The sequence below is a fragment of the Sporothrix brasiliensis genome (genome assembly GCF_000820605.1).
Source record: "Sporothrix brasiliensis 5110 chromosome Unknown Cont18, whole genome shotgun sequence".
NCBI classification, from domain to species: domain Eukaryota; kingdom Fungi; phylum Ascomycota; class Sordariomycetes; order Ophiostomatales; family Ophiostomataceae; genus Sporothrix; species Sporothrix brasiliensis.
In genome coordinates this window covers 963,891-979,354 of record NW_024467137.1, presented here as the reverse complement: position 1 = coordinate 979,354, position 15,464 = coordinate 963,891, and the positions used below count along the sequence as shown (strand labels likewise).

At 56.2% G+C, this 15,464-nt stretch overlaps 4 protein-coding genes across 4 annotated transcripts; 1 reads left to right on the top strand and 3 right to left on the bottom strand.

The window, feature by feature from the left end:
- Positions 1-264: 264 nt before the first annotated feature.
- Positions 265-4,229, bottom strand: SPBR_01223 (DNA repair transcription protein; the record flags this gene model as incomplete). Its single annotated transcript, XM_040759534.1, has 5 exons — positions 265-1,335; positions 1,405-3,755; positions 3,841-3,903; positions 3,965-4,081; positions 4,142-4,229. 5 exons carry the CDS (start codon positions 4,227-4,229, stop codon positions 265-267), a joined length of 3,690 nt encoding a protein of 1,229 aa, XP_040619272.1.
- Positions 4,230-5,177: 948 nt separating this feature from the next.
- Positions 5,178-6,288, top strand: SPBR_01843 (methylenetetrahydrofolate dehydrogenase (NAD+); the record flags this gene model as incomplete). The annotated part of the gene is made up of 3 exons (XM_040760153.1): positions 5,178-5,380; positions 5,447-6,182; positions 6,247-6,288. 3 exons carry the CDS (start codon positions 5,178-5,180, stop codon positions 6,286-6,288), a joined length of 981 nt encoding a protein of 326 aa, XP_040619271.1.
- Positions 6,289-7,009: 721 nt separating this feature from the next.
- SPBR_01765 (nucleic acid-binding protein) lies at positions 7,010-8,276 on the bottom strand (the record flags this gene model as incomplete). The annotated part of the gene is made up of 2 exons (XM_040760075.1): positions 7,010-7,879; positions 8,244-8,276. The coding sequence occupies 2 exons, from the start codon at positions 8,274-8,276 to the stop codon at positions 7,010-7,012; spliced, it is 903 nt and encodes a 300-aa protein (XP_040619270.1).
- A 174-nt stretch (positions 8,277-8,450) lies between these two features.
- SPBR_01217 (uncharacterized protein) lies at positions 8,451-12,568 on the bottom strand (the record flags this gene model as incomplete). Its single annotated transcript, XM_040759528.1, has 4 exons — positions 8,451-9,058; positions 9,141-9,242; positions 9,304-9,732; positions 9,871-12,568. The coding sequence occupies 4 exons, from the start codon at positions 12,566-12,568 to the stop codon at positions 8,451-8,453; spliced, it is 3,837 nt and encodes a 1,278-aa protein (XP_040619269.1).
- Between the last annotated feature and the right edge of the window lie 2,896 nt (positions 12,569-15,464).

The window sequence follows — 15,464 nt, the reverse complement described above, 5'->3', positions numbered from 1 at the left end:
AGCGTAGTCCAAATTTCAATAGTCACAAAACACCGCGACTTATATCTTCCTTTTTTTATATCTACTAGGCGGTTATTTATTGCTTTTACCTAAATGCTATTGGATGATGTAACCTGTCAGGTATTTAGTTTTATTATTTGAAAAAGGTAAGAATTTTCTACAAAAAAAAGTAAATTTAAACTCTACCACACCCAACTCCTTTTAGATGCAAAAAAGATAACAAAGAAGGGTAAAAACATGCCCAAAAGTATCTACATACATCGCTTAGACTGCCACCTTGGCCCAGTTTTCACGAGCCTTTTGGGCAACCTCACGGATCTCACGAACCCGGTCACCACAGGCAGCCGCCAAGGCCCGTGCCAGCCGTGGTTCGTACGGCAGCAGCAGACCCTCTTCGTAGTGTGCCGGCAACTGTGACACCAGCAAAAGAGCCTCCTTGCGAGAAGCAGGGGTTGGTGGCGGTGCCGATGCAGAAGACGACGTGGAGGACGCTGGGCCGGCGGATGAAAAGACACGGATGGATGCGTCAACAACTGTCTTGAGGTGGCTGCGGACGGCATCGGCACGGTTGGCCGTCACAATGGACGACAGTACACGCAGCGCAACGGCAACGTCGCCCCACTGCGGCACGAGCGTCGTGGCCGCGGCGACGAGCACGCGGACCAGGGATTCGCTGCCGCTACTCGTGGCGACGTCGTCCTCGTACACCGAGAAGGGCATGCCACGGACGAGTGCCATAATGGCAATGGTGTGCACAGTGCTGGCACGACGGGCGGCTACGGCTGCCTCCTCGGTCTCGACGGTAGCCTTGCGTGGGGGAAACGCCAGTGGCAGCAGCGCCTTGACGGTTTGACCGTACACCCACTGCTTGTAGATGGACTTGACGACGGCGTGGTCGTCGGTGGAGAGGGTGCGGTCGGACACGAGCAGGCCACCCACAATGCGGGCCATTTGCTGTGCCGCCTTTGTATCGTTTCCATTGCTGGTTTCTTCGGCATGGCGAGCCGGCGCAAAGGCCAATAACTTGGCGAGCGCCTTGGAATCCTTGTCGAGGCGTGCAAAGGCGCCGGCGGCAAGAGCGACGAGGCGTGCGAAGCGGTGGGGTGTGAGAGACGCACCGCCATCCAGCTTAGCTTTGACCGCATCCACCGTCGCCTGCCATGCGGCATGGTTGCCTGGGTACTGGACCTTGCTGGCACCGACGCTGGCGGCCGCCGAGTACTTGTTGGTGACGACGGTGGCAATCGTGTTGCGGACCAGGCGGGTGCGCGAGGGCAACTTGTCAAGTGAATCAAAGTCGTCCAGGAGGTTCAGGGGAGATATGTTCAGGTCGGCCTGCGTTTTTATTAGTTGATGGTCCCTCATCCGGGGCTTTTCCCTCTCCATTTTTTCTGAGTGACTTACCAAAGATGCCATCGTCGATGGCCAGAGGCCTTTGAGAATACCCAAGGACAGGACATCGGCTCGTGCGCCTTGTGCCTCGTTGTAGAACGAATGTTGACCTTTGCAGTCGGACTGGAAGAGAGTAAAGGCAGCCTCATGCAGCTTTGCTTCCTTCTGCTGCTCTTCACTCAGGTCGCGGACAACAAACGTCGCAAACGCAGCCAACTGGTGCAAGTACTCGTCCTGGTCGTCGAGGGTAAGCGACGAGGCGACTGAATGCTCAAAGTCGGTGCTCAAGTTGAGCTGCTGGTCCGCACCGACAGCCGTTGCTCTCAGGTACAACCGGCGTACGATGGACGTCGCCTCGCTGACGTATGCTTGGAACTGCTGTTGCAGCGTCTCAGATTCTGCCGTAGATTGTGTTGTTTGCTCAGCAGACGAGGCGATTGGCGGCTGCTTTGCCTTTTCGGGACCGACACCGCGCTTCGAGAAGGCGTCGCGCAAATTCAGGGCGGCGCCGTAGACGCCGGACAGAACAGCGTTGGTCGCCTGGAAAGACGCCTTGGCATCCAAAAGACGCTCCAGGGTCGTGAAGAGCGCCTGTGTCAGCGTCAAAAAGTGGAAAAGCGCCTTGCTGCTCCTCTCGAGGCCTTCAGCAGCAGACGGGATGGTCGAGCAGCCAATATATGCAACGCGGGAGAGGGTGTCACGCAGAGACGAGAGTGACTCGGCCGAAGAGGAGAGGGCAATGAGCGAGTAGGAGGCAATCGGGCCGCTGGGGCTGCCGGCGATGGATGACACGGTCCGCTCGACGAGGAAAGTAAACCCTTCAGGGTACACGGCAGTTGCTGTCTGGAGCGCCGTCATGGCCTCATGGGCAATCGTGAGGAACTCGGTCTGCGACAGGCCCTCGTCGGCGGCGCCCGACTGCGAGGCGGAAGAGTAGGGGACCAGAATCCGCGGCGCGAGCGCTTCGAAAATACGCTCACACTGTGTGTGTGTGCACAGCAGTGGCCGGGATGCCGTGGTAGACGAGGAGGGAGTAGAAGAAGACGAAGGTGATGCAGGGCGAGGACCGCGCTGGGCAATCAGAGCAGCCAGGCCGCGAATCACTTCGGTCAAGACAACGGGCTCCTGTGATGTTGGTTCTGCCGCTGTGTCCTTGAGAGTGTTGTTCCACAGGCGCAGATAGACGCTTTCCAGCAGACCGACAAGGGCATCGTCGTGGGTTTGGAACTCAGTCTCTGTTGCTGTGGGGGAGGCAGCAGTCGTCGGGGCCTCCGCATCAGTAGCGACTATGAGACTATGGCGCGTCCGCAGGACGAGATTGAGAACACCGACCAAGTCCCGTGTATGATTTGCGGCCTGTGCTTGCTGAAGGTCCTTCTTCACTGTGCCGATGACGGAACTGATCATCAGGTTATACGCGCCAAAGCCGCCCAGCATAGTGCTGGTGAGCAAGCGGCCAGCGGGCGTGGTAAACGTCGAGTTAGACAGGTCGCTGGTGCAGTCGGCAAGGACAAGGTCGACAAAGTCTTTCAAAAATGCGGCATCTTCCGCAGGAGCCTTACCGCTGACGCTGCTGCGGCCGCGGCATAGCCTCGTGGAGATGGCCTGGATCACTTGCAGCGTGCCGTCGATCGTCTCGGGAACGTCGCCATGACGCACCTCGTACTTGAGCGAGTTCCAGATGCGGCTTGTGTGCGGCACCACCGTCTGCGCCGGGTTCGGAAACGCCGCAATACAGGCATGGATTGTGCTGAGGATGTCCACCTTCACAGAGACCGTCAGGGCGTCGCCCTGGTCCATCTTCTGGAGCAGAAAATCAAAAACGGGCGCCGCTGCAAGCGAGCTGGCTGAAAATACACTGCGCAGGGCCGTCTTGAGGTCGTCGACAGTCGTGCCGGCGGCTGTGGCGGACGAACGCATCGAGATGGGGAAGTAGTCTGACGCGACCTTGAACACCTCCTCGACAACATTGGGTGCTAGAGCCGGCGGGCCGTAGTGATCAAGTACATGCCGTAGGATGGCAAACCACCGCAGCAGATTGTCCGGGTCACGCTCATGGCGGCACAGCTGCAAGAGGTCGATGAGGAACTGGCCGCTGGCGCCGTTGGTTTCGCTGAGGCTCTTGAGAGCGGCATCGTTGCGCACCAGGAGTGCGATCAGGTCGTAGACGGCACGGCGTGTTGCCGGCACTTGTAAACGGAAGTCCTCGCCGAGCTTGTTGAGGTGCGACAGAACGGCGTTGGCCATTGGCGGCCGAAACTGCGTCATTGTGCAGAGGCAGCGCAGGGCCGTCGAGGCGTCGAGGACACCGGCCTTGTGGTCAATGGCAAACAAGGCACCAAAGAATGCAATGAGGTGTTCGACTAGGGGAAGGACGGCGCGTCAGAAGAGTACAATGACAATAAAAGGCAAGTATGAAACAGACGCATGGAACCTCCGCAAACGTACCCTGTTCGACACGAAGGACGTCCTTATCCAGCACCTCCAATGTGGAGGCAAGGAAACCGAGAGCTGTACAACGTCAGCATCTATACTCGACGGAAGCCAGAGGATAGTTCTGTATGCCACCTACCCTTGGCACGCACAATCACATCGCTGTCGGCATCATTATCACCATTCGGCATCCACTGGTTGATGGACTGCGCCCAGCCGAGGACGGCGGCGCTCTTGCGCGGTGCGCTCTTGATTGCTGGCCACACGTCAGCAATTAATTTTTAAAAAAAAACCCTCTCGTACACCAATCACTCACCCTCAGCGGCTTGGCCGGCCAGCCGCTGCTGCTCGTCCTCCGCATCGGCCAGCACGTAGCTGGTGGCCAGCGAGGCGAAGTCGGCCATTGTGACGGAGAGACAGGGTATCGTTGTTGGGCGAGCGTGACGGTGCCGAGATTGAATGGAGTCCCTTTGTGATTCTTCCAGTCCCAAGACGCTGTGGACGCGGCTGCTCGCGTGGTATTCTGGGCAGTCAAGCGTGTGCGGCGAGGTCGTAGCCTTTGCTTACGAGATGACGAGATTTTGCATATTGACAATCAACAGGGCCGGGGTTCGCTGGGAACTCTATATGTACCTTTTAGCGGCGACCATGCACGAATGGTACCTTAATGATGTCTGATAGACGATAAGGTCAGTGGGGGAGGGGCAGCAAAAGCTTTAAAAGCAGCCGGAGAAAAAAATTGGCAGGTGCAATCCGCTACAAACTCCGTAGTCGGGCCCGGCAGACGGTCATTCTTGCTCATTGTTGTTGACCACACTATCTTGGCGGCGCAAAGTGAAGCGAGGAAGGTGCGGCCAGGGCTGGCGCGGGCTCAGACGGGAAGGCACCACTGGAGTGTAAAATTTTAGGCCTATTTGTCCCGCGTCGTTATTAAATTTTTTTTTTGAGCGCCCTGTAGCTCTTTCTTCCCGCTGCTGTAGGAAAACGAAAGGGAACAAGACGACGAGATATACAATGCGTTCGGCATGCTCTCGGACTCTGAACCCGCCTTTCTCGCCTTTCTCGCTTCTGTTGCTGCCGCCATTGTCGCCGTCGCTGCTGGCTAGACTGCCGCTGTAGACTTTCTGTCGCAAAACCGTTTCGTCGCTGTCATCGTCCCGACTCTGCAAATTCTCTCCAATTCCGACTCCAAAAAGCCTCACGTTTTGCATGTGAGTGGCATGGCTTGCACGACACCGTACAGCCGTCTTTCCTGGCTGGCTGCATACCCAATTGCTCAATTGGCAATACTGTGTGCTAACCGAACGACTTACAACAGCTCGATACCCACCCACGTCCTCCCGACCGTCACCATGGCCGACGTCCCAAAGACCTGCAAGGTCATCCTTGCCGACAGCATCGCCAAGAACCTCTTGACCGAGGTGCAGGACACCCGCGAGACGTTCCTGAAGGAGAATGGCATTGACCGGCAGCTGTGCCTGGCTGCATTTTTGGCCAACGACGACCCGGCTGCCGTCAAGTACGCCGAGTGGTCGCAGAAGACGTGCCAGGAGAAGTGAGTCAGGGACCATGTTTTGTTGTACTGTTTTTGTTTTATGCTGGTAGAGTCTAACTTTTGAAGTGGCTTCGCCTTTGAGCTGCACCGCGTCGATAAGGATGCCCTCGAGGAGGCCATCATGGCCGCCAACTCCGACGCCGCCGTCGACGGCATCATTGTCTACTACCCCATCTTCCCGGGCAACCCGACGCACGACCGCTACATCCAGGAGACGGTCTCGCTCGAGAAGGACGTCGAGGGCCTCTGCCACCGCTACCTGTCCAACATGTACCACAACATCCGTTTCCTGGACGCGCCCGCCAACCAGCTCAAGTCCATCCTGCCCTGCACGCCGCTGGCCGTCGTCAAGATCCTGGAGCACCTGCACGTCTACAACACTGTCATCCCCTACGGCAACCGCCTCTATGGCAAGACCATTACCGTGATCAACCGCTCCGAGGTCAACGGGCGCCCGCTGGCGGCGCTGCTCGCCAACGACGGCGCCACGGTCTACTCGGTGGACCTGACGGGCACGCAGGTGTTTACGCGCGGCAAGGGCATCCGCCAACCGCGCCATCAGGTGCTGGACAAGGGCCCCGAGTTTGGTCTGGAGCAGTGCCTGCCGCTGTCGGACGTTGTCATTGGTGGCGTGCCGGCCGAGGGCTTCAAGGTGCCGACGGAGCTGCTGCGCGACGGTGCCGTGTGCATCAACTTTTCGTCGTTTCGCAACTTTGATGGTCCCGCCGTCAAGGAGAAGGCGTCCATCTACGTGCCGTCGGTCGGCAAGGTGACGATTGCTGTTCTTCTGCGGAATCTTGTCGTATGTTGTATTTTACCTTTCCTCCCAATTCATGACATGCTCTCTGCTAAGACAATACATACAGCGCCTCGCAGCGAACAGCCGGGCCACGGCCAAGAAGGAGTAAAACCGACGTTGGGTGGAAATACATTCGAAATACCAAGTCAACTGGACGGAGTTTGGGTTAACACGCATGATTATGTATTGGAATTATATTCAAAGTATAGACCAAAGAAAATAGAAGACAAAAAGCAGCTCGGGTCGACTATGACGACAGGTTTCGGGATTCAGGGAGAGAGCACAGAAAGTCTCGAGACACCATATGCTCACAGAGATGCCAGCATCGCATTCGCAAATACCAAACACGCTTCAACTGCGGTATCAAAGTCCGCCTGCTTTAGATTAAAAATAGTAGAGAGATGTCATTTCATCTTGTTTTGCTATAAACTAATATACACTGCGCCGAGCGCGTTCATCTGTCTTTTACGCGGGAATTGGCAATACAAGACAAAACGAAAAGAGGCAGGACATATAAAAAATACGTCTGCGCCTTCTCCAAGCATAACCGAGTCAACACCGCCCGCCGGCGCACCAATGTATTTTATCCATCCTCGGGGAGTGACGAGTTCCTTTTGTGTGGTGTCCAAGCCTGTTTCATATCATTTCTGGCCCCCATAGCACTCCCTTTACCCTCGTGGCCAAAGTAAGAGACCTAGTCGGATTTCGTTTCCACCCCTTCTTCCCCACGTTTGTGATCTTGCTCCATGGCCCCCTTTTCCGTGTATCATGTCCATCAACGTGCAAGACACGCGCCCGTCTTGCGCTACGTTCTCGTTTCCTTTGCTCTCCTAGTTGGTCGCTTCCGAAACGGCCTCCTCCTGGCTCTCGCTGCTGTTCCTCTTTGAGAAGTACTTGGTCGGCGAGGCATAGTCGATGCGCAGCGTCCGGCTGCCGACCTGCTTGTCCTTGAGGTACTCGTAGGCGGCCTTGGCGCTCTCGATCGAATCGAAATCAGCGTGGGCGAAGCCGCGCGGCCAGCCAGTGGCGCGGTCGACGGCGACGCGCACGGCCTGGAGGCCGTCGACGTCGCGGAAGGTGACAGTCAGGTCGGCGTCGGTGGTCTCGTAGGGCAGGTTGCCAATGTAGAGGCAGTTGGAGGGTTCGCGCAGGGGCCGGTCGTCGGCGCGCGGGGGCCGGTTGGGGTCGGCCTGGTGCAGCTGGCGCCTCTGGCGCGGCTGGACGCTGAGGCGGCGGCCGTGCCAGAACGAGCCGTTGGCCTCCTCGAGGGCCTTGGCCTGGGCTTCGGCGTTCTCGAAGTAGACAAAGCCGAAGCCCTTGCTCATGCCGCGGGGATCGCGGGCAATAAAGGTGGAGTTGATGGGACCGTAGTGCTCAAAGGCCTCCCGCAGATTGGCGTCGCTGGCGTCGAAAACAACGTTGCGGATGAAGATGCCGTAGGGGGTCGGATCCTGGGCCTCGACGTTGGTCTCGCCCACACTAGCCGCAGCCGGGACCGAATCGCTTGTCGGCTGCTCAGCCTCTTCGGCGACGCGGGCAGTCTGGGAGAAGTAGCGGGCGGCCAGGGCCAGGTTGTTGACGGGCATGCGCACAGCCTTGGCGGCCACGGAGCGGACAAGGGGAGTGGAGGAGGTCGACGTGGAGCGCACGACCTGGGCCGAGGCGGAGGCGGCGGACCGCAGAACAGCGCGACGAACGGACTGCCTAGAGCAAGGGAAGAAGATAGGGGGTTAGTCTCAATTGCTCGGCGATTGCATCTCAGGATATGAAGAGGTTATTGGGAGGACCAAAGTCTTACATTGTGCCGATTTAGGGGGGCGTGAGAAAAATAGAACAAAAGAAGCGACGGAGCTAAAGGTAACGTCGAGCCGAAGATGCTGCAAAGGGTGCAAACAGGTATATCGAGCGTGAGAAAAAAAAGACGTTGACGATAAAACGATGTTCTGATAGAAATGGAACAGATCGCGTGGTTGGGAACACGGCTAGCAAAAAGGAGGTAAAAAAACAGCACCCTAGAAAAACTAAGACGGCAAAAAGCGAAAATTTCAATGGCCAGTAGCTCACTCCACAAGCCGCTCGCAGGCAGGACGAGCTCATCCGGATGGCGCTAGCCCAAATTCGGGCAAAGAGCCCCACTTGATTATGTAAGCATATAACCGTCTCACAGACATTGTTTTTTCATTGGAAGTAGATTCACGACGATTTCAGTTACAATTATACGGTTTGTGGTATTTATACGGCAAGTGGTACAATATATGCTACGAAACTGCTTTAAATAGGAGGCTCGTCCGCCTCTGCCAGAGGCTCGTTTGGTGAGGGTGTTCTCCGGTAGGGAGTCCTCCGTGAAGGACCGGCCGCTGCAGCATCAAGACTGTTATTTGGGCCAGATGCCCCAGAGGGACCAGAGAAGGAATGTGTGGCAGATGGGGTGGCCGTGGACTGATTACTGCCACCGTCCGGCACGTTCCCAATACTGCCGGGCCCAACTGGAGACGGTGTTCGTCCGCCCATGCTTCCTGTCCCGGATCCTGTTGCCGTCGATATGGGCCGGACTCCACCGCCCTGTGTAGATGATATCGACGATGACGCTCCTGCCATTACCGCTGAGGTGGGGGGTGGCTGGGCACCAGACATCAAGGCCACACTATTCTGGGCGCGGAGTGATCCGTACGAACGGCCGTAACCGCCGTAGCCGGTCGTCACGGCCGATGCACCGGCCATGTCTCGGGGTACACTGGCTGGCATAGCCGAGGGGATCGACGGCGTCAATGTTCGGATTGTCAGGGGCGCACCGGACGTGACACGCGGTCGAACGCGGCCACGGTCGGGACGGGACGCGCGGGTATCGCGACGCTCGTTCTGGTCGATCCTGCGGACCTCTTGGTTTTGTGTCAGATGTGATGTCTTGTAAACCAATAAAAATAATAACGAGACGGAATGCACAGTAGTATGGAAACATACGGTCTTGGAAAAGGTCACGCATCCGGCGCTGGTACCACCATCCGACGAAACTGACGACGCTCATGAAAACAATGGCCGTGATGGCACATGGCTTCCACATGACTGAAAGTGTGTTAGCAAGGAGGCATTTTTCCATAAGGGTGACAAAAACGGGACAACGCACGCTCAGACTCCCGGATCATAAGGGCCGAATTGACGGAAATGATGGGTGCTGGCCTCTCCTCGAGCGGCGCGAACCAGTAGGCCGTCGTGACGTAGCAAATGTCGGCCGAGTAGACGCCCATAAGCTGCATGGCGGTGCCACCGATTGCTGCCGTGATGCCAATAAAGCCCAAAAGCCACTGGCTGGTGTAATAGACAGAGTTCCAAATAAAGCGCCAGTTGACGAGCCGGCCCGGATCGTTCCACACGAGACGCAGCAGCTTGAATGGGTTCCGAGGCACCACCTGGCCGCGGTCCACCAGCCAACGCACCGAATAGGGCTCATAGAAACCACGTTTGTCCAGCCAGCCACCAATGGAAAAGAAGCCCGGCTTGTCGACGTTGAAGACAGAAAGGGGTCCGGCATACGCCCATAGCCAGAGGATGATTTCTGTTTTTTTTTTTGTTAGTAGCGTTCGTTAACACAAAAGCACATCTGGGCGGCTGGGCAGCTGGGCAGCTGGGAGAGACGTACGTGATATTTGAACAAGGATGTAGATGGTAAAGGTGAGGGATCGACACGACAAACCGATTTCGGGTGTAAAGTAGGCCGTGAGGAAGGCGAGGATGTAGGGAAGTCCCAGCAACATTAATGTTAGGGCCAGGAGGAACGACCAATCCGACAGGGAGAGGGTAGTCTTCTTTTTCAGATCAACAATGTCCTTGTCATAGTCTTCGTTGCCACTGTAGACGGCATTGGAGCGCACAAGGTAGGTAGCAATGAGCGTGTTGAGCCACTGCTTCTTGTTATAGCCGCGGTCCCACAGCGAAGCGACCTTGTAGCATGACGGGTAGGCCAGTCCGTACGTTAGACCAAAAATGGTGATGTTGTCCTGGCGGTACTTGCGCTCAACAGCCAGGACGCCTTCCAGAATATTAGGGTTGTTGCCCGCCAACAACAGACCTGAGATAATGGCAATGTGCGGGATCGTCATGTACCATTGGCCAAAGGCCAGTCCCTCGGCAATGTCCTCATCTCCCAGCGCATCTAAGCTCTGGAGCAGGGCAAAAATAAAGCCGCCAAGGAAGAAGACGACCGGTGCACCTATCACCGATCCAAACGAGTATTGACAGTGCAACATGGTCTTGAGCCGTGTTTTCACTTGGTGGATCAGCCGCTCCGTTTCGGGCGTGCGGGGAATTGGCGGCTCGTTGTGCAGATCGTTGTGGCAGTTGATGCCGTCTGGACAGTCACTGTGCTTGGCATACTGGCGCGGTGAGTGCTGGCGCGTCGGGAAGTCGTCGTTGTATATGCGAAGAGAGTACAGGAATTCCTCCATGTGCTGCCATGGTGACGCGAGAGGACCGCCATTTTGGTGATTCACGAGCAGCCGGCGGTTGGCATCGTGACTGACACCGACACCGACGCCTGCCGCAACCACACCGGCGGCAACAAAGCCCGAGCTGGCAAACGGCGTGCCGACGGTGCCATGTGCCGGTGCAGAGAGATGCTGGACTGGTGTTGATGGGGCACCAGGGGACGCTGCACCAGAAGGAACGCCATAGGCCACAGGCTGGTTTGGATCGGCATGATCTGGAGGAAAGCCAGGTACAGCACCCATGTACGATTGGTGCTGCGGCTGTTGATGCTGATATTGCTGTTGGCCCGAAAAGTCTGGCACGGGCCTGGGGTCGGGGCCGGCCGACGCTGGTGAGATGAAAAGACCAGGAATAATAGAGCCCCCGTGGCTCTCGTCAGCAAGTAATACGTCTTCGTTCTCCGCTGTGCGCGAAATTGGGGGCGGAGGCGGTGGTACAACGACTTGTACCGCACCAATGGCCGTATTTTGGTCAGCTCCATTGGCATCAAGACGACTTTGGCTGCCACTATTGTTTGGTGGTTGCCAAATACCCTGACCAGTAGGGAGAGCGGAGCCGTGGGAAGCGGCACTTTCTATGGGGTTGAACTGCTGGACCGCGGACGGCATCGGAGCAATGGCAACTGCGGCTGCATTCGAAGAAGCTGGAAGTGCTGGGGCCGGACCGCGTGGTGACAGGGAGGCACGAGAGGGAGATGGAGAGCCATTGGTGCCGGATGGACCAGACGCGTATGGTGGATACGGGTAAGAAGAAGAGTACGGAGCATACGGCGCATTTGGAACGGGCACCCCAGGTTGGTCGTACCGGCCGTAGAGTGGTGCGCCGGCAGGTGACGGTGATGATTGTTCGCCGCTTGGGATGGATTGGTAGGCACCGCTTCCACGGAGAGGCATCAACGGTATCTCGGCCGAGTTTCCACGTGGAGGACGGTCGTCAAAACTGCCAACCGCACTCCCGCGCCCAGTATAGTGGAGGTGCTCGTCCTCCGCGTCGCCATCATCTGCGGCATCGCTAATGTAGCTGCCACCATGGGTCCCGCCGTCGACATAGCCCCCATTTCCGTCCGGGTCCTCTGTGTTCCAGACAAGGTCGAGGTTGCCGATGAGGATCACCATGAGGCAGCGGCACCGCATGTCGAGGGTGAGGCGGCTTTCGTCAACTTTCAACCGCAGGTACTCGAGCACGGAGTTGTCGAGCATGGCTTCGTACAATCCGCTCAGAATCATGGGCCCGGCAAAACCGAAACAGATACACAGCCAAACCAGCGTGTCGAGTGAGACCATGACCAACGCGAGAGTGGCGCCTAAGGGGGCGAGGAGGTAGCTCTTGATGCCGCCCTGGTCGGGCGAGAAGAGGAAGCGCGGCACTTCCAGCTTGCGGCGGCGAGGGACGGACAGGCAAAAGATGACCGCGGGGACGAGAAAGCCCGACAGCGGTTGCAGCCAGGCATTCAAGTTGTCCTTACTGCTAATTTCCCAGCCCGGACAGGTGTCCGCGAGCCAGGTGTAGTTGACTTGGACAACGGGTGCACCACGCGCATCGCCATTGTAGACGGCCGTGCAGGGAAACTGACCGCGCAGCGAATAATTGACCAGCAAGTCCAAGGGCTGCTCGTCGCCCTCGTCGAAGACGATCCAGTTTTCAAACTGACTGACAAATTGTAGTCCGCCGTTGGGCCCGATCTCAATGGCTTCGTTGATGGCCTTCAGGCAACATGTCGTGAAGTTTTGTCCGCCCAGTAACGGGTTGCCGTTTGGTGGTGTGTTTACATATTCAAGCTGCCAAAATACGTCTGTGAGAGTTTTGCCGGTAAAGTTCATGCCAGCGGCCGACCTGTGCACAAACAAACCGAGGACCGCACAGAGATGCACTGGCCATGTTGGCGGTTGCAGGGCTTGGAGTCTCATGGCGGAGGCTGGGCTGCAGATGCCATTGTCCTGCAACACCAAGGTCTGAAATGTCGTGGTTCAGAGGTGGAAACTGTAGGGTTACTCGCACAATATACGCCGGGATGTGACAAGCACAGGGGAAGACCGTCGTTAATATGGCCGTTCCTTATCTGTGGAGAAAGGCTGCTCGCGTGAAACGTTAAATTGGCGCGATGTGGCCGCGGTGGAAGTAACAGACAGAGACAGAGTGCCGCAGCTGAACGACACAGTCGAGGATTCAGTCAAGAAAAGAAGACTGAGAGTGGCGACAAGCAAACTGGTAGCAATGACCAACACGTCGTCACGCGATAGGTATGCTGGAGAACGAGATGCACAGGAGTCCACGACGTCGTCCTTGGCAGCGGGCACTAGACGAAAGGATGGAAGTGTAAATTATGGAGAAAGAAGAACAGACCGGCGATGGGACGAACCTGTTGTAAATAAAATCGAAAGGGAAAGCCCCGTAACTTGGTCCTTCGTTTTAGACTGACTCTCTTCCCTGACCTTCAGCCTCAAGTTCTTCTCCAAACGGTACTATTGGTAGACTATTGGCTGACAGCCGTCACCCCCCAATCTGACCTGCCGTTGGCCTCACTGCCTGCTCCCGCGCACTCACGCCGCAGCGGGCCAGAGAGTTGGCAGAGAAGCAACAAGGGTTCAAAGAGAGGGGGTAGGCCACACGGGCTGAAAGGAAAGGAAGGGGTGAGTGGGTACATATTGCGAAGAGGTTGGGGGAACAGAGGCAGCCTGCAAAATGCGCAGGTAACTTAACAGGAGAGCTGGACGTCGTAGTCGTAGACAGCATTGCTCCGCATTTCTCACTGTACACACCTCCTTATCAATCTTTTGAAGCAAAGTGTCGTGCACGTACGGAGTGTCAAGGAGTCTGTACGTAAGAGAAACTGACTCCAAGATGCGCTTCTTGAAGAAATTGCGGAATGGCGGCTGCAGACATTGCCCATCTCCACGACGGACGCCACAATGTCACAGGCAGCTGTGAGGAGTGAATCTAGACCCTCTCCCTCCCCATTTTGCTCTGCCTTTCGGACTTGTGGCGTTTTGCTAGGTAGAGGGAAAAAGAGTCCGGCTTTGTGGAAAGTGCCCACTCAAAGTATGCACTTGCTTTCTGGTTTCGTGCCGACTCGAGCATGAGCGCCATTGTTTCGACTTGTGCCAGGTGCGCGGAGTTGAAGAGCGGGAGGACTGGTCGTGCACAGCTGTCTGAGCCTTGTTTTCCGCGAATACTCCGGGGTGTGCGGGAGGAGCCAGTAGTGCTCCCGAGCACTCGAAAAGAGCCAAGACGCGGTGCCATGAGCCTGGCCAACCATGTGCTATCAGATAGCGTGGAAACGTGACTGTGCTTTTTGTTGGCGGTTAGCCTTACTCTGCCATCTCAGTGACCCCGTATTAATCTGTACCGCAGGTGACCATTTCTCGATGTGATGTGCGGCTGGCCTAATAATTCAGCCTCGCCCATGACCCGACCGCAAAAATACTTACAGTGCACTTCGCCGTCTACCTGTATCTGGCAGAATGTCGACAATCTGAAAAAGGCTGTGCAGCCCTGTTGTGCCGTGGAAGGATTCTGGATATGGTAGACGCTTATGCCGGCTGCATCCTCTCAAACGAAGAGATTGGTCCGCACGATCCGGCAGCTCTTCAGATCTTAAAGAAGTTGGCGTTCGCTGAAGAACCGTGCCTACGGCCTCGCGGCCTGCTTATTTGGCCATCCGTTGTTCTCATCGTAAAGCAAGACTCTGACCGGACCATCACCGCCGTGTCTGATTGCAGTTGTTGGAACTGACAGTCCTTTGTACAGGTGTGATTGATAGGGAGGCGAGATGGGGCTTTTTGGCTTGTGTTTAATTTACTGGACAACGTGCTCGGTTTTTGAAGTGATGGATGTGATCGTCAAGCGCGCCCAACGGTCGTAACTTCCCTTTGCGCAAGCCCCTTTTCTAAGGCTTTCTAAGTTGGACTTCCAAGACGACCAAATGACGTTGTGCCTATCGCTCCTGCCCGTCACGTTTCGCCGCGAGGGGCAGACCTGCCAAATCGATAGGACAGGAAACGTTCAAGGGAAAGCACGAACGACAATTTTATGCGACATAATTGCATGTGATTGCTTCTAGAAGAGAGAACCGGAACGCAGGCCAGCATTGCCAGCGAAACGAACACCTTTCAAGACAGTAATGCAGAGTACTTTTGCGCTGCAATAAAGACTCTCTTTCCAATGTTCGTTTCTTTTTGGTCGGTCCTGTTTGCTTACGTCTTTTACCAAGGCCAGAGGGTAGTCGCTTTGTCTACACATCTTCCTTTGTCTTAGGGCTGTTCCCAGCGATTTGACTGCGCTGTGCTCCACTTGTTGATGACTGGCGGTTTTCATTCGCAGTTCGCTCTTGCCGTAAGATACGAGACCGCCCTTGGCTGCGCTTTCACATGTCGGGATACTGAATCGCGGGGGCAACTTACCCGCCTAATTCGTCCCTGGAGTCCGCTGCACGCGGGGAAAGCACACCCAAATACGGCAGGGAAGCACCTGGACACGCTACCAGAGCATCCCAAACAACTCCACTTTTCGCTCCTTCCTTACCCACTCCAGCATGCGCTCAGCCAACCTGTTCTGGGCATAGTCGCCTGGAGAGTGTAGTCAGTAGGCGTAGGGGAAAGTCACAAGCCGAGCTTCAATGCAGCCGAACACATTGCCGTCATCGCTTCTTTTCTTGCCTTTTGCCTGTCGCTCACTCTTCTGTACCAACGCTCTCGTAACCCTTTTGTCATATTCCTTTTTGTGGACAAATGGGCGACAAACCCACATCCTAACAGAAACACTTACATCGAATTCCTCTTGATTCGACCGCTCTCCTTTCTCCCT